This window comes from Haliotis rufescens, unplaced genomic scaffold (genome assembly GCF_023055435.1).
Source record: "Haliotis rufescens isolate VD_foot unplaced genomic scaffold, xgHalRufe1.0.p SCAF_360, whole genome shotgun sequence".
NCBI classification, from domain to species: domain Eukaryota; kingdom Metazoa; phylum Mollusca; class Gastropoda; order Lepetellida; family Haliotidae; genus Haliotis; species Haliotis rufescens.
Genome location: NW_025964069.1, coordinates 1 through 19,648, shown reverse-complemented (window position 1 = coordinate 19,648; position 19,648 = coordinate 1). Strand labels below are relative to the sequence as shown.

The window sequence follows — 19,648 nt, the reverse complement described above, 5'->3', positions numbered from 1 at the left end:
TCAGAAGATCAATTACAATTTTGTATTTTCTGTACAATTTACTGTTTGCTATGGCTTTTTTACATTGGTTAACATGGTTTGGTTAACAGTTGCTTGATAAATTGTCATTACCTTACTCATTGAGAAACCAAATTTTTACCCTTTGTCAATATATGTGTGTTTCCTATATTTTTAATAACAAGCTTTTAAAGATGTTATAAATTGTTTCAGGCACCTGGATTTCACATTGACACCAGATCAGACAAGTCATACAAAGGACTCTCCGGATGATGAATAATCCTCCCCAGAACAACTAACAGGTTCACCTCAGAAAGTGATGATTCTGAATGAATAATGCCACATCAGTGTGATTCTTAATCAAATCTAAAGGAATTAATACCACAGCAGTGAGACTGTTTATGTGGTGTACACTGACGCTGACTTTACAAATCTGAATGACTTTTGTGGTTTACTGCACAAACATAATTGACTTTAGATATTCTTCTACCTTGAAATTCTTCTGAGATTTGACTAATTTGTTTATTTACATAATGGCATTGAAGCACCTGTTTCTGTTTTTGAATGTTCTTGCAAACACCTCTGGTTACTGAACCAATGAAATGTCATAAAATCAATAAATATGATTTTTTATCTTAACAATTTTTGTGTTTTGCTTCTTTAAAGAAATATCATATTGATCATTCATAACATAGGTGCTAACATATATCAAATATACTAATGCCCTGAATGTTTTCCTACAATTAATACAGCTCACTGAACGAAGTTTTTAGTTTCATGTCAGTAGAAAAGTTACATTGATATTTTTATGTACCAGTACTTTATTAGGTGTTTTCTGTGGATGCCATTAGTCTTATGCACCCATTTGGGTTAATGATATTCTGTTTCGAACTTCAATGAAACTGGTCTGTCAAGATGTAACAAGTATTGATACAGTTCCAAAATAAACTTTTAATCTCACCAGGAACAAAGGCCCAAGTGAGCACACAGCCAATGACTTTCATTTTTTTGTCAGACTGAGTATGGTGTTATGCCACTTTATGAGCAAAATTCAAACAATATTATGATGGGTGACACCAAGCAATGTACCGATGTGGTGAATCGAATGCTTCAACCACTAGGCTAGAACAAACTGGGAATATGAAGATGATATGTAAGGATACCATCATACCAGGACTGAATGCTTTTCATTTAATACGCTGAACATCTAAATTGAAATATATATGAAAAATGTTTTCACCAAAAGTACATGCCCATAGATCTCAACTTCAAGGGGATATTTACAACTAAAATAGCACAGAATATTACTACAGCTATCTGCTATGCCCAGGCTAACATTATTTACTAGGAGAAAGACATCTCGAAAAATTGCATCCGGATACCTGCCGGATACCTGCCGGATACCTGCCGGATACCTTCAGCAATGTTCAATTTTCATGGTTAGTTTCCAATATATTTTTAGGTGTTTCACACTTAATTGAACAAAATGCACCCCCCAAATTGTCACATGTTTTTGGAAACTCAGAATGAGGTATCCGGTGCCGGATCCTTGGACACCCAGATTGAGGTATCCGGTGAGGTATCCGGTGCCGGATACCCGGATTCCAGGTGACATACTTTCCGGTGAGGTGTCCATGCCGGATACCACAGATCTGGTATCCGGCAAGGTATCTGCCACCGGATACCCGGACGCGTTTTGGGTAAGTGTCCGGTGGTATCCGGCAGGTATCCGGATACCGGAAACTGCATTTTTTTTGCTGTGAGCGAATTACCCAAACAGGCCCCTCAGGTTCAGCAGAACCAGCCCTTTCGTTTTCAACCCAGGAAAACACCACTTCCAAACCAACAATGCTACTTTTGCGGAGCCTTTGGGCACTGGAGAGCCACATGTCCCCTTGCAGCCGCCCAGAGGTCATCACAGTCAAGTAATTTCAACCCACCACAAGGACTTCAGCCTACAGAGGCCTGCAAAAAGCAGTGATTATTCAGGTAAATCAAAACCACTTTTGAGATATGACATATATATTTGAGTGGCTAATGCGTTACTATCTTGATTGAGATCGTATTACATATGTTTCAGGGGATCAGAACTCAAGCAGAAGTATTAAAAGAAAAACTAACATGGATTTGCCACAGGTCTCCCGTTCAATATCAGAACAGCCTAGTAGTAGGTCACAGCTTGATGTTTCACCCATAGACAAAGTCAAACCTGAAACCAGAGGTATTAGTACTGGTTTTGTACCTGTACCTAGTTATCTTGACAGAACAGATACGTCAGCGAGTAAGCATAACATTAAGGAAAATCTTAAGAGGCACATCTCATTTTGGAAGGATATAGAAGCTCCAGAATTCATCATTAGAACTATTATGAAAGGTTACATCATCCCCTTTGTGGAGTCGCCTCCCTTGTCTATTAGTAAGAACAACGCTTCTGCTGTAAAACATAGCGACTTTGTCTCTGAGGCTATCCAGGATCTCCTGTTAAACAACTGTATTGTTGAAGTCGTAGACTTACCTCAGGTTGTAAATCCCCTATCAGTTTCTATTAATAGCTCTGGTAAGAAAAGGTTGATTTTAGACCTAAGAGTGGTAAACAAATATGTTTGGAAAGAAAAGATAGTCTTTGAGGATTACAAGATTGCTTTGGATTTCGTTAGACCTTGTGGATACATGTACAAGTTTGATCTTAAGTCTGGGTATCACCACATAGATATTCACCCTAGTCAACACACGTTTTTGGGCTTTTCTTGGTCAGTTAAAGGTGTACAGCGTTTTTATTGTTTCACAGTTTTACCTTTTGGTCTAACCTCGGCCCCTTATATATTTACTAAGTGTTTTAGGCCATTAGTTAGATACTGGAGAAAACATTCTGTAGATGTTGTAGTTTACTTAGATGATGGATTTGGGTTTGCTTCGTCTGAAGCCTTAGGCAAGGAGCGATCTGGTTTTGTTAAATCTTCTTTGTGCAGAGCAGGCTTTGTTTGTAACGATCAGAAGTCAGTTTGGGAACCCACAAGACACCTTGAATGGCTCGGGCTGAATTGGAATCTTGACATAGGTGTGATATCTATTCCTTCTAGGAGATTAGATAATGTGAGAAACACATGCGCAGGAGTTTTGGCAGGTTTACCGCAATTCACAGCACGTAACCTGGCTAGTTTAACAGGACAAATTATCTCTCTTTCACCAGTTTATGGGGATGTCTGCAGACTTTTGACTAGACGCATGTATTCAGTAATACAAAGAGCTTCAAGTTGGGATAGAAAGCAAAGTCTAGTTGACCCCCTGTGTGTATTTGAACTTATATTCTGGAGAGATAATGTTTACACTTTTAATAGCAGAAGATTTTATGAAACTTTTGCTCCTGTTTTGACCGTTTTCTCAGATGCTAGTTCCAAGGGCTGTGCTGCTTATATACAGAATTCTGACCGGATATTTCAGTGTTTATGGGACGAGGATCAAGTGGGCAAGAGTTCAACTTGGCGGGAGTTGAAAGCTGTTGAATTATCTTTGAACGTTTTCAGAGAGGTTCTGTCTAATCAGACTGTTAAGTGGTTCTCAGATAGCAAGGCTTGCTGTCAAATTGTTTCTTTTGGTAGTTTCAATTCATCCTTACAGGAGCTTGCTATGTCCGTGTTCACCGTGGTTAGGATGTATAACATCAGGATAAAGTTTAGCTGGATTCCACGTTCAGAGAACGACAGAGCAGATGCGTTAAGTAAATTTAAAGATGCTGATGACTGGATTGTTACTGATGCTGTCTTCAAGTTGCTAAACCAGAAGTGGGGTCCACATACTGTTGATAGATTTGCTAGTCATTATAATGCTAAGTTGTGTAGATTCAATTCCAGATCTTGGTGCCCTGGCACAGAAGCAGTAGATGCTTTTACACAGTCATGGCAATATGATAACAACTGGGTTGTCCCCCCCCCTGTGCATTTGGTAACAAAGGCTATTAGATATGCTCTTCAAAGTGAAGCTAGCATAACTTTAGTAGTGCCTAGGTGGCAATCAGCTGTGTTCTGGACTTCACTTTTTGATGACGGAAAGTTCAAACATTATATCGCTGATAGTTTGCAATTAAATGGAAGTATTGCATTTTCAGGCGGCAGCAAGAAATCCTTGTTTGACAAATTCGATGGCTACGCATTAGCAGTTAGAATTATTCCATGAGATCAATGTTGTTGTTTCAGACATGTTCTCCTCCGGTATCTGGAAGCTGAAGAACAATTTAGTTCATACAGACCTTATTGATCTAGCAGGACATATGCCAGATTTAGTTCTCAAGTCTAAGGCCCCAGCGACAGTCTATAAGTATGAAAGATCTTATAATAGTTGGAAAAAATGGAGTTCAAAATTTAAGGAGATTACATGTTTGCCTGCTCATCCATTTCATGTTGCTTTGTATCTTACATCACTTGTTCAGGGAGGTAAGAAAGCTCCATCTGTCATGGAAGCTATTTACGGTATTAGTTGGGCGCACAAGCTTGCATGTCTGCCAGATCCTTGTAAACATGATTTGATTGTGAACATCAGAGAAGCGGCATTAAGAACGTGTAGTACTCCAGTCAAGAAAAAAGAACCTGTTACTTGTGACACGTTAAAGAAATTGGTTAGTATATCTGGGAAAACTCCCTCTCTACTTGATTTAAGGTTTTTAACAATGTCACTTTTATCTTTTGCTGGGTTTTTCAGATTTTCTGAAGTAGTGAATATCAGACGGTCAAACATTAAATTCAAGGATGGCTTCATGAGTATTTTTGTTGAGAACAGTAAAACTGACGTTTATAGGGATGGGCGTCATGTTTTGATCGCTGCTACAGGCTCAGATCTATGTCCAGTAAATATGCTAAACAGGTACCTGATTGCTGGAAATGTTGCTGAAACTTCCAATGAATATATTTTTCGTCAACTTTCCTTCTGTAAATCTGTACAAAAGTATGTACTTAAAGGTCAGAAACCTTTATCATATACCAGAGCGAGGGAAATCTTTATTGAGAAATTCAAACTAATTGGTGAAGATGTAAAAAAAGTGGGTCTTCACAGTTTTCGGTCAGGAGGGGCGACTGCTGCAGCTAACGCCGGAGTAACAGACAGACTGTTCAAGAGACACGGACGCTGGGCGTCAGATAAGGCCAAAGACGGTTATATCAAAGACAATGTTTCTGAACTGTTGAGTGTGTCATCAATGTTGGGATTGTAAATAAGTCGAAATAAATCTGCTGCATGGACCCGTTCTTTTAATTCGAGCAGCGGTAGGCATTACCCATGAGTGGAGTATGTTGTCATAGTAAATGTTTTATGTTCGGTTGAACATAGTGAATTAGAACATAAATGTATTTACTATGGGGTAAATACGGTAACGAATGTGATTGGAAGAAGGCTGTGCACGTGAAAGCGGTGGCGTCACGTGCTTAAGGTGCAGAGGAGAGGGCAAGAAACACCACTCGAGGCCTTCGCGTCACACAGGCGAGCTGTTGTCTTCTTTGTTTGTTAAAAATATACACATAAAGGTAATCAGATTTTTAGTGTAATGCTTGTCTGTGTTGGACGGCCTGTTATTGCAGTGTTGCCGAATGGCAGGTAAAACCGTATGGGAAAAATTGCCGCAGGGCATTGAGTGCTGTTTAGCACGGAGAAGGGTGTTGCTTTCTTTCAGTGAGTGATCCCACAGAGAGGTGATTCAGGAGTCCGGACATGGATTTGTATACACAAGAAGACCCACCGTCCAGATAAGTTATCTTTATATTTTCAAAAAGTTAATTTCGCAGTAATTTATAAAGTGTTCAAGCGCGATATTACAAGGATATTGCAGTATTTCGTAACGGTTTTATGTGCCAAAAATATTAAAATGTACGTTTTTGTTACAGAAAGAATACCTTAGAGAATATGGAGTGTCGGTGTTTGGAATGGAATATAACACGACAGTCGCGTGTCTACATGTATGATTTTGTAAATAAACCCGCTCGCCTGTTAACAGCGGTAGGCATTACCCATGAGTGGAGTATGTTGTCATAGTAAATGTTTTATGTTCGGTTGAACATAGTGAATTAGAACATAACTATCAATCCATTTTCAGCATCAGCCGGGTCTGGATTTCTTTCCAACGCAAACTTAACTGGGTGCAACTTTTATTTCAAGCGAATGATCTTGTCGTAGCCGCCATTTTCCGCCGTTTGTAAAACCAAGGGATGTCACTCCAAATGGAATGCTTGGGACGAATGATGTTAGGGCATCCTAGAATTTGCTCACGTGCGGCACTGGCTTCATCAGCTGATGAACGTCAACAAATACAATTTTAATCCTTAATTTATTGCTGGTGCATTCGTAAAACACTCCAAGGATGTGCTTGAACATATTGCAATCCTAAAAAAGTGTCAAACTTGTGAGAGCTACATATCATCTGGGTTTTCTTCCCACATTAAGCTGACATTCCGTGATATAACTGGAATACTGTTCAAAGCAGCGTTTAGCCAAACTCAATCTCCATCTGACACTGCCATGGTGATAGTAAATTGATCAAGTATCTTTGCAGTTATGTGTTTGAATGTTGGGGTTAACAAATAGTGTTAGCTACAGACTGATGTATTTTAAGATTCTTGTGAACTATCCATTTCATGTTTATTGTATTATGACATAGTAATGTTTTATTTCAACCTGCTCATCAAATAGCTCATGGCTTCGATTATGTTTTAAACTCTTTCTATTTAGATAATCACTCACGAGTATAATGCGTTATGTTTCATGAATGAATGCATTTGACACTTAATTCTATAAAATGGACTACAATCAACAAAATATGCATAGACACCGAAAAATATATTCTGTGAGGAGAATAAATTGTTTGACTTTTTTCCAGAGACAATGTCTGGAAGTAAACAGACAAACATATTCCAAGACTTAATTGGGTTTGCTTTTGCTTGTGTTAATCATTAGACGTGTCAGCACATACAATGTCATGGCAAGAGGCATCTCCATCAGAGGCGTCTGCCGCAGAGAAACCTACGGATCTGGTTACGATTATTGTCCCTATCATCATCATCCTCATCATCTGCCCAGTCACAGTCGCAGTGGTGGCATTCATACTGTAAGTCTTCAGCTGAACGAATAACGCATCTATCAATATAGGAACAAATAACGTTATGTATATTCACGAGAAACACTTTAACCTTAGTTTCACGCTCGAGATTTCATTCCAATCTGTTGGTATTATACGACATATTTTTTTCATTAATGAATGGAATATTCCGTGTTCCTAGCTTTATCTTTTAATAATACAACAACTACGAGGAATTATATTCATTATTAAGTTACTTGTCATAGTTCAAATTGAATTTCAATCTCTCTAATAATTGTGATTTCTTGCAGAAGAAAACGGAAAAAGAGAAGAAAAAACGGCCCTGGCAGGTAATATCAAGACCAATGATTATGCAAAGATATCACGTCACGATGGCTAATATGTCTCATAAAATAATACCACTAAAGAGCATGCATTTCTTTACTTTCATATCTCCATAATTTTTAGTTTGTAATATAACATACAACTTATATCGTTCATGGTATGCACCATTGGAATATGAAGCTTGGATAAGCGACCAGTATTCCCTGAAATTATGTTTTACTTCACTGATTGTATGTTTAACACAAGAGTCATCCATCCATTGTAGTTGTGAACTTTGTTGTTGTTTACAGGTTCCCGGAAGCCAGTAAGTATATTAAATTAACTTGACTATTGCTTAACTGTACACCGGGTGTATATTTTCGCATATAATAGTTGCGTCCCTCCCGACAGTAATTGGTTAATGGCATCAGCGTCAGCGCAAATTAAAATCGTAACCTTTTTATTTTGTTGATGTCATAAGACACTCAGTTGATCTGATCCTTTAACAGTGGGTATATATACTGGGACGAGATGCACCTTGTGTATTAGGGTTAGTTGGTAGCATCAAGCCAAACTTGCATACCATAGACTGATGCTATCAAAACATATGCTGAGCTATATGCAAACACGTTTTAGCAGATGTAGTTGTATTACACACCGGTATCATTTGATCTTTTCCAAAGTTATGAACTGTATTCGTTGGCATTACTTTCCTACGCATTACTTTATTTCACGTGGATAAATATAATGATAGTGCTACTTTTACGTGTGCACTGATACACTGTTTCTGTTTGGTGAATACAAGGAACACACTACTTTTATTGGTACTCTGATTCTTGTCGTGTCACATTGGTCAAGGGGCGGTCGGGTAGCCTAGTGGTTAAAGCATTCGCTCGTCACGCCGAAGACCCGGGTTCGATTTCCGACATGGGTGCAATGTGTGAAACCCATTTCTGGTGTCCCCCGCCGTGATATTGCTGGAATATTGCTAAAAGCGGTGTAAAACCATACTCACTCACTCACTCACATTGGTCAATGTAAGTGATAGTGGCACTTGTACGTGTTTACTGTAAATTAAAGTGATAGCTCTGGTTTATTTATGGCCACTGATGCCTTTCGAGGTGAGAAAAATTGGGATTGAAGGTCGCATTTTAGATTGTTGCACTTATATAGCGACGTACATTCACGTGCGCTCTTACGTTGGTTGGTTGGTTGGTTAATGCCGCGCTGAGCAATATTCCATCTTTATGACGGCGGTCTGTAAATAATCGAGTCTGGACCAGACAATCCAGTGATTAATATCATTAGCATCGATCTACGCAATAGGGGTCGATGACATGGATCAACGTAGTCAGCGAGCCTGACCACCCGATCCCGTTAGTCGCCTTTTACGACAAGCATAGTCACCTTTTACAGCAAGCATGGGTTGCTGAAGATCTATTCTACCCCGGAATCTTTCAACCAGTCTGCAAGTCAGGATTCAGTAGGCTGTTATAGTGCTGGCCCACTAAGATACAACAGTGCAATTTTAACATGAATATCACATTCAGGTGGAGTATACTGCTCCGAGACGACCGTCCTTGTTTTGTGCCCTTAGTGTCTAGTGCCAGGCAGAGTAACGCAAGTACCAACTTTTAACACAGTTTGGTTATGACTAGGACAGGGATCGTACCACCAACCTTCTGTTGGACCACCGCCACTTTTACCATGTAAGAATGAAACACCAAAATGAACGATTCAACATCAAATTGAACTTAATGACTACAGTGGCTTTGGGGATACCTCTGGTGTATAAGCTTGTGTAATGTCAATGCATTTTATAAAACCTGGGTATATAGTTGTTGTAATAATGTGTTCATATTTTTTACCGGATAACATCAGGTATTCAAATTCAGGTATAGTGTGTATAGCCATTTGTTCAGTAAAGGAATATTTATTTATCTGATCTGGACATATTCTATGCTTTAGTTCCCCTAATGGAAAGGAGTGCAACAGACTTTGGCAGTGAGTATAAACCCCCATCTGTAGGTATCATACGTGTCACCTTGATATTAATCACTTGCTTGATACAGGGAGCATAATCTACATATAATTATATAAAGAAGGTTATACATAGAACATGTCTTGATGTCTGCCAGATTGCTGAATGCCATTACCCCGTAGACTCTGTGTCACTATTTCATACACAAACAATTATTGAACCAAGTAGACCACAACTGTACCATAGAGAGACATAATACTATCGACAGACATGGTTCACGGAGTTTAATCGGTCTCCTTGAAAGTGTCAAAATCAAGAATGACAACACTCTTGTTTTCTTCTCATACTTGGTATTACTATCTATATTTAATTATCCCCTGTTGGTTGGACATTCTGCATCAACACCTTCATGTGTTTATGGAAACTATACATTTATGGATATGCCAGCTTATGGTTCTTATTTCTGTGACCAGGATTGGGACACAGTCTGGATGAACAACGCCTTCAACCAGGTACACACATCCTGTTTTATCACTGTAGAAGAATTATAACAATTGTATTTAACAACGTACATATATTCAAATCAAATGTGAAACATACTGTAATGACAATATAAATAATATATATATTATAATCTCACTAATTTAAATATATATTCTTTACATTTCATTTTCTTTACACCATCATGTTTCTTCCTACACAGATCAAATTGACCGAGAGATAAACAATACACGAACATTGTTTGTGGAAACTGAAAACTTTAAGAAAGTGAGAGAAATGTTGGAGGCGTTCCATCATGTGACAATCAGTGGTGCTCCGGGTGAAGGTAAAACATCCATGGCCCTGATGCTGGGAGCTGAATACAGGAAGCAGGGGTATGAGGTGGTGCTGGTTGATGATCTCTCACAAGTAAACTTCTCTGACTGGCAAGGCCATGATGTATGTGTGATAGTTGATGACATATTTCAGAAGACTGGATCACAAATGGATGTGCCTCGTTTTAAACACCTTCTGTATGACCTCCATCTGTACCTAGCACAGTGCAAGGACAGGGCTGAGAGGCGATATGAGAGTATGCAGCAGGAGTCGGGAGAGGAAGAAAGAAGAGACAATCAGTCAGACATGTACCTCATATTCACCACAGAAACCTCCGCCCTAGAACATGCAATGTTAAAACTTGAAGGTCATCCAATTTGTTGTTTGAGTAACTCTACAGTAGCATCATTGTCTTACACGCCAGAGGAGAAGAAAGAAATATGGATGAAACATAAACACCATTACAAATGCAAAGCAAACGTCGATGAGATCGAACTTGGTGCATGTGATAAACAAACTGTTGGATTTCCTCTTGTATGCAAATTGTTCTCCGGTTATGCTGCCTTTCAAGAACAACATGAAACGTTTTGGGAACATCCTGTATTCTATCTTAAACGGGAACTTCATACGGTGATTAATCGAAGGGATAACCACTCAGCTGCCCTAATCCTAGTGCTCCTGTGTGACGGGCAGCTGAACCTCAGTCAGCTGGAGACTGAATCTGACCACCCAGACCTGGATGTCCACATCAAGGCAGCTCTGTACTTTGTGAAGACATCAACCAGACAAGATGTAGCTAAGGCTGTCAGAAGTTTATGTGGTTCGCTTTTGACAGAAGGAAACTTAATATCATTTTCCCATTCAATGATTTGTGATGTCTGTGTTTCTGAATTGTTTGGTATTGATGCAGAATTCATCTGTAAACGTTGCAATATTAAGTTCCTCTTCGAGCATGTACAGGATCAGCAAGCAGACATTGCTCCTGTTAAAACACACCAGCTCATCAATCCTTTCTCAGGGGCCTACAGTGAAACCATTGTAAACAGAATGGCTAATTCTATTGCCAGTGGTTCTTTAAGTGAATACATCATGCATCCAATATGTAGAAGAAAAGAAATAGCTGGAAGAATATCTCAAATGATTAAAGAACCCTCTTCTCTGACTCATGATGCCATGCACAACATCTTCCATTATGCATGCTTCACTGGGAACAAGAATATCCTGAAGCAACTTGTTCCTCACTGTGACATCAATAGACGTGGGTTGAATGGCTGGACGCCAGTTATGTACGCAGTTGTCTCTGGGCAGAAGGAAAGTTTGAAAATCCTGGTGGAACACAACGCTGATATAGAACTATGTGACAGCAACAACAACAGGTTATTACATTTGGCAGTTGAGTATGGAACAACTGCAAGTGTAGAATATCTACTTAAAGAATTGAAATTTGACATCCACACTCGAGGAATGCATGGCTGGACACCACTTGTGTGTGCAGTGTTTCCTGGGAAGAAGGATGTTTTGGATGTTCTTTTAAAACACAAAACTGACAAAAGATTAAGAGATACAAACATCAGGAATGCACTTCATCTAGCATGTGAGTGTGGACATAATTCCATTGTGGAACGACTTCTGCAATTGACGGACGTGAATTCCCCTGGTAAACTTGGTCAGACACCTATAATGTGTTCAGTATCATCTGGAAAGAAGAACACGTTCGACCTTCTTTTGTCAAGAAAGGCCGACATCAACCTGACTGATGATGACAACAACAGCATCCTTCATGTGGCTTGCCAGTCGGACGATACATCTATTTTAGAGTATCTACTTACACGACTTGACATCAATAGGCCGGGAAAACATAGCTGGACTCCGGTGATGAAGGCAGCTGTGGATGGAAGGAAGGATGTATTTGACCTGCTTGTGAAAGAGAAAGCGAATCTTGAACGGACTGATGACAGTGGTAACAATCTCCTCCATCTTGCATGTCACGGCGGAAATGTCTCCAATGTGAAATACCTACTCCCACAGTTTAACATCAACAGTCGTGGAGGCAATGGCTGGACGCCAGTGATGTATGCCGCTGTCAATGGAGACAGCGATTTGTTCCGCCTGCTTGTGTCAAGGGGGGCTGATCTCTCCCTGGAAGATGACTACAACAACAATGTATTTCATTTAGGATGTATCGGAGGAAACAGAACCATAGTGAAAAATCTACTGCCAAAAGCTGATAAGAACAGTCGGGGAAACCTTGGGAGAACAGGAATCATGAAGTCTGCTTGGGCAGGCAATGCTGATGTTTTCAAACTTCTTTTGTCAAAGAAAGTTGATCTCACAACAACTGATGATAACAATGATACCATACTTCACCTTGCCAGTCAGGGAGGAAACTGCTCCATTGTTGAATATTTGATAGAGAAACAGTTTGACATAAATTGTCGTGGAAAAAACGATTTGACAACAGTCATGTCTGCAGCCTGGTCTGGAAAGAAAGATGCATTTGAACTACTTTCTTCAAAACAAGATTCCATGTCCGTATACAATGTATATCGTGACACAATACTTCACTTGGCATGTGAAGGCGGAAATATATCCATTGTACAATCACTTCTGTTGAGAATAGATGTTAACATTCGGGGAAAGAATGGCCGGACTCCAGTCATGGCTGCAGCTGTGGCAGGGAAGAAGGATGTGTTTGACTTTCTGATTTCAAAGAAAGCTGATCTCACTCTGACTGATGACAACAAAAACAACATTCTTCATCTTGCATGCCGAGGTGGAAATGCGTTCATCATAGAGCATCTCATACCACTGTTTGACATGAACAGTCCTGGAGAAGAAGGATTGACAGCATTAATGATGGGAGCTCTCAGTGGGAAGAAGGAGGCCTATGATCTGATTGCAAGAAATGGGGGTAATCAATCATTAATTGCCTCTGAGAATGACAATGTTCTTCATGCAGCCTGTCAAGGTGGTAATCTAGCCATTGTCAAGGAGGTGATTGGGATCTCTGACATCAACACCAGCGGAAGGAATGGCGAGACTCCTCTGATGCGAGCAGTCTGTGGAGGCCACATTGCTGTGTACAGATACTTGATGTCCCGTGGTGCTGACCGTACTCTGGTGGACAAAGACGGACACACTCTACTTCATCTTGCATGTCATCACGGACAGCTTGCAATGTTGAAACATATCATAGCTGATTTTGATGTCAACTCAAAGGACACTATGGGCCTCACACCTGTCATGACGGCTGTACTGCACAGAAAAGCTGCAGTTGTCAAACACCTGACAAATAGAGGCACGGATTTGACTTTAGTTGACAACACGGGAGACGATGCCCTTACTCTCGCCCTGAAACTCGGAAACAGACAAATCATATAACAACTGGACAGAAAACAAGTCAAGCAAGTGGCACCGTGGAATGGGCTAATGAAGTCCTTGGTCAGGGGGGAAGTAGTTTTCCTGAAGACCTACACTCGAGGGAGTCCTGACCTGGTTCAGACAGACCAGGATGGAGACAGTTTACTACATCTGGCCTGTCGAGGAGGCAACAGACAGTGTGTAGAGTATCTACTCCCATCCTTTGACATCAATGTCCGAGGTCGCTATGGCTGGACGCCGGTGATGATGGCGGCTGTGAGTGGACATGATGACGTCTTTCAGCTACTGGTGTATCACTATGCAGATCTCACTCTGGTCTCTGACACTGGAGAAACTATTCTCAGCCTTGCCCAGCGGGGAGAGTGCAGTGTTGCAATCAAATATCTAAAACGAAATGCCTCACCATCCCATTCACTGAGAGAGGGAGAGTGGGGAGGATACAGTGAAGGAACCCCAGTTTAATCGGACGCACATTTCTCAGCAGGTGATCATTCAGCATGTAGGTATATTATATCGGTGCAACTGTCCACTCATTGTTATAACATTCCTCATTGCATTTTTTTTGGCTGTTAATGGGTTAACGACCAATTAATTCAACAGCAATCAATTCCCTACGTTTTAAGACTGTTCATTTAGAACTGTTGTGATTATGATATACAATGTTGTGTGAAATGAAACATGCACTATAATGTTGTAGTCTTTTGTTGCAATGGTCGAAAAGTGGTGGTGATAAATTGATCATAAGTACCTTGTATATAACCATATTGTATGTACAATTATATGTGTCTGTGAAATTTATTTTAAACAATGTGGTAATTATGTTTCTGTTGACATTCCGTGGAAGTCCATATCATTGTGTGTTGACAAAAAATAGTTGGAAGGATGTTAGCAACACCAGGTATTGATTTTGAACCCCTCATCTGTGATGTCTTCTGGTGCATACCCAAATTCACAAATCGCAAAAACATTCCCCAGACAGTTAATTTCATTTGGGTCAAATACTGACTTTCTGCGATTTCTTTACTTACACATATAAGCATTTGATAATAAAGATATTTATATATCCACATGACGTTTCTTTTGCATTTCAGTGTTTTCAAACCGAATTGCCGGGAAATCCAATCCATTGGGATTTGGACAGTTGGGAGGATACAGTGAGGGTACCCCAGTTTAATCGGATGCACATTTGTTCACATGAGATCATTACGCATGTAGGTTCACGCATGCATTTGATATTATAGCGGTGCAACTGTCCACCCATTGTCATAACTTTCCTCGTTGAATGTGTTTTGGCTGTTAATGGGTTAGGACTGTTCATATAGAACTGTTGTGATTATGATATACAATGTTGTGTGAAATGAAACATGCACTATAGTGTTGTAGTCTTGTGTTGCAATAGGTGAAAAGTGGTGGTGATACATGGGTCATAATTACTTTGTATATAACCATATTGTACGTAATATTATATGTGTCAGTGTAATTTATTCTTAAACATTGTTGTAATTATGTTACATTGTTTCTAATGAGATTCCATGGAAGTCAATAGCATTGTGTTTTGACAAAAATAGTTGTAAGGAATGTAATACCATCTAATGTTAGCAGTGATTTGAAAGTACTATTTAGATGCTTTTGGAGTCAAGTGTAATCTCGAACAGCTCAACTTATCCAGCACTGTCTAGAAATGCTGGGAGATATATAGACTATTCAGGGGGTGCAAGAGTATGCCTCTCTCATCTCACATTACATCATGTGTGAAGATCATTGTGTTTCCCCTGGATGCCCATCCTAGGCATATTTTGAGAGCTAGACAACTGTTGCTGCAAGGTGAATGTTATTATTTCTGAGTGTCTTGTTATTACCTCTGTTATTGTATCGTATACTGCCACTGCATTTTGTAATGCCATTGTAATAACTGTTGCATGATAGGGAACTTAGCTGATGAAATAATACAATTGGTTACCTTTTTTTGTTGTTTGTTGGTTTCATACTTAATTTTGTTATGTATACAATTATTGGTTAACTTATTGGTTCAATTTGGAAGTCGACACATAAGAATAAGAAAAAAACAGATAGTTAATATTTGACCGATTACTTTGATTGATATCTTTTTATTAAAGTTTAACATTATTATGCAGTGGTACATGTGTTAACATGCGCTACCTTTCTGCTTGAAAAGAAATATCTGGAGAGCTGTTTTAGAGGTCACATATAGTTTTAATTCAACTTCTTAAACATTAATGTTCGTTTTGACTAGTTCGATTACTTTTTGTCAATGGCATCATCATTTAAAACGAAACAATCTGACATCTGCCTGATGACTAACTAACACGAAGCACAATAAAAAAGAGTGATGTTTCGAGCCTAGCTAACATTTACATTTCCTTTTTGAACACTATGCACTCACAAACGCCGAAACAGCCACTCATTTACCTTGAGTTGATCATGTCAGCAACCACCGATTAACCTAGAGTGGATCATGTCATCAACATTTGATTTACCGGGGGTTTATCATGTCAACAACCATGGATTTACCTGGAGTTGATCATGTAAACAACCACCGATTTACCTGGAGTTAATCATGTCATTATCCACTGATTTACCTGGAGTGCATCATGTCATTATCCACTGATTTACCTTGAGGTGATCACGTCATCAACCACTGATTTACCTGGAGTTGATCATGCCATCAACTACTGATTTACCTTGAGTTGATCATGTCATCGACCAATGATTTACCTGGAGTTGATCATATCATCAACCATTGATTTACCGGGAGTTGATCATGTCAACAACCACCGATTTACCTGGAGTTAATCATGTCATTATCCACTGATTTACCTGCAGTGCATCATGTCATCAACCACTGATTTACCTGGAGTTGATCATGCCATCAACTACTGATTTACCTGGAGTTCATCATGCCATCAACTACTGATTTACCTTGAGTTGATCATGTCATCAACTACTGATTTACCTGGAGTGCATCATGCCATCAACTACTGATTTACCTGGAGTTGATCATGTCATCAACCACTGATTCACCTGGAGTTGATCATGCCATCAACTACTGATTTACCTGGAGTTGATCATGCCATCAACTACTGATTTACCTGGAGTTCATCATGCCATCATCATTTGATTTATCGGGAGTTGATCATGTCAATAACCACTGATTTACCTGGAGTTGATCATGTCATCAACCATTGATTTACCGGGAGTTGATCATGTCAACAACAACTGATTTACCTGGAGTTGATCATGTCAACAAACACTGATTTACCTGGAGTTAATCATGTCATTTTCCACTGATTTACCTGCAGTGCATCATGTCATCAACCACTGATTTACCTGGAGTTGACCATGTCATCGACCACTGATTTACCTTGAGGTGATCATGTCATCATCCACTGATTTACCTGGAGTTCATCATGCTATCAACTACTGATTTACCCTGAGTTGATCATGTCATCGACCAATGATTTACCTGGACTTGATCATGTCATCAACCATTGATATACCGGGAGTTGATCATGTCAACAACAACTGATTTACCTGGAGTTGATCATGTCAACAACCACTGATTTACCTGGATTGCATCATGTCATCAACCACTGATTTACCTGGAGTTGATCACGTCATCAACCACTGATTTACCTGGAGTTGATCATGCCATCAACTACTGATTTACCTGGAGTTCATCATGCCATCGACTACTGATTTACCTTGAGTTGATCATGTCATCAACTCCTCATTTACCTGGAGTGCATCATGTCATCAACTACTGATTTACCTGGAGTTGATCATGTCATCAACCACGGATTTACCTGGAGTTGATCATGCCATCAACTACTGATTTACCTGGAGTTGATCATGTCAACAACCACTGATTTACCTTGAGTTAATCATGTCATTATCCACTGATTTAGCTGGAGTGCACCATGTCATCAACCACTGATTTACCTGAAGTTGACCATGTCATTGACCACTGATTTACCTTGAGGTGATCATGTCATCATTCACTGATTAACCTGGAGTTGATCATGTCATCAACCACTGATTTACCTGGAGTTGATCATGCCATCAACTACTGATTTACCTGGAGTTCATCATGCCATCGACAACTGATTTACCCTGAGTTGATCATGTCATCGACCAATGATTTACCTAGAGTTGATCATGTCATCAACCATTGATATACCGGGAGTTGATCATGTCAACAACAACTGATTTACCTGGAGTTGATCATGTCAACAACCACTGATTTACCTGGAGTGCATCATGTCATCAACCACTGATTTACCTGGAGTTGATCACGTCATCAACCACTGATTTACCTGGAGTTGATCATGTCATCAACCACTGGTTTACCTGGAGTTGATCATGCCATCATCCACTGATTGACCTGGAGTGCATCATGCCATCAACTACTGATTTACCTGGAGTTCATCATGCCATCGACTACTGATTTACCTTGAGTTGATCATGTCATCAACTCCTGATTTAACTGGAGTGCATCATGTCATCAACCACGGATTTACCTGGAGTTGATCATGTCATCAACCACGTATTTACCTGGAGTTGATCATGCCATCAACTACTGATTTACCTGGAGTTGATCATGTCAACAACCACTGATTTACCTGGAGTTCATCATGTAAACAACCACCGATTTACCTGGAGTTGATCATGTCATCAACCATTGATTTACCGGGAGCTGATCACGTCAACAACAACTGATTTACCTGGAGTTGATCATGTCAACAACCACCGATTTACCTGGAGTTGATCATGCCATCAACTACTGATTTACCTGGAGTTGATCATGTCAACAACCACTGATTTACCTGGAGTTCATCATGTAAACAACCACCGATTTACCTGGAGTTGATCATGTCATCAACCATTGATTTACCGGGAGCTGATCACGTCAACAACAACTGATTTACCTGGAGTGCATTATGTCATCAACCACTGATTTACCTGGAGTGCATCATGTCATTATCCACTGATTTACCTGGAGTGCATCATGTCATCAACCACTGATTTACCTGGAGTGCATCATGTCATCAACATTTGATTTACCTGGAGTTGATCATGTCAACAACCATTGATTTACCTGGAGTTGATCATGTAAACAACCACCGACTTACCTGGAGTTAATCATGTCATTATCCACTGATTTACCTGGAGTGCATCATGTCATCAACCACTGATTTACCTGGAGTGCATCATGTCATCAACCACTGATTTACCTGGAGTGCATCATGTCATTATCCACTGATTTACCTTGAGGTGATCATGCCATCAACTACTGATTTACCTGGAGTTGATCATGCCATCAACTACTGATTTACCTTGAGTTGATCATGTCATCGACCAATGATTTACCTGGAGTTGATCATGTCAACAACCACCGATTTACCTGGAGTTAATCATGTCATTATCCACTGATTTACCTGCAGTGCATCATGTCATCAACCACTGATTTACCTGGAGTTGATCACGTCATCAACCACTGATTTACCTGGAGTTGATCATGCCATCAACTACTGATTTACCTGGAGTTCATCATGCCATCAACTACTGATTTACCTTGAGTTGATCATGTCATCAACCACTGATTTACCTGGAGTTAATCATGTCATTATCCACTGATTTAACTGCAGTGCATCATGTCACCAACCACTGATTTACCTGGAGTTGATCACGTCATCAACCACTGATTTACCTGGAGTTGATCATGCCATCAACTACTGATTTACCTGGAGTTCATCATGCCATCAACTACTGATTTACCTTGAGTTGATCATGTCATCAACTACTTATTTACCTGGAGTGCATCATGTCATCAACCACTGATTTACCTTGAGTTGATCATGTCATCAACCACTGATATACCTGGAGTGCATTATGTCATCAACCACTGATTTACCTGGAGTTGATCATGCCATCATCCACTGATTTACCTGGAGTTGATCATGTCATCAACCACTGATTTACCTTGAGTGCATCATGTCATCAACCACTGATTTACCTGGAGTTGATCATGGCATCACCCACTGATTTGCCCGGATTGCATCATGTCATCAACC

At 39.8% G+C, this 19,648-nt stretch overlaps 2 protein-coding genes across 2 annotated transcripts; both read left to right on the top strand.

The window, feature by feature from the left end:
* The first annotated feature begins 1,765 nt into the window (after positions 1–1,765).
* Positions 1,766–7,396, top strand: LOC125372136. Its single transcript, XM_048381196.1, has 4 exons — positions 1,766–1,986; positions 2,078–2,218; positions 4,191–7,084; positions 7,366–7,396. The coding sequence occupies exons 2-3, from the start codon at positions 2,119–2,121 to the stop codon at positions 5,198–5,200; spliced, it is 1,110 nt and encodes a 369-aa protein (XP_048237153.1). The 5' UTR covers positions 1,766–1,986; positions 2,078–2,118; the 3' UTR covers positions 5,201–7,084; positions 7,366–7,396.
* Positions 6,951–14,520, top strand: LOC125371705 (serine/threonine-protein phosphatase 6 regulatory ankyrin repeat subunit A-like). Its single transcript, XM_048381195.1, has 6 exons — positions 6,951–7,084; positions 7,366–7,404; positions 7,690–7,703; positions 9,347–9,382; positions 9,833–9,871; positions 10,063–14,520. Exons 1-6 carry the CDS (start codon positions 6,951–6,953, stop codon positions 13,554–13,556), a joined length of 3,756 nt encoding a protein of 1,251 aa, XP_048237152.1. The 3' UTR covers positions 13,557–14,520.
* Positions 14,521–19,648: the final 5,128 nt, after the last annotated feature.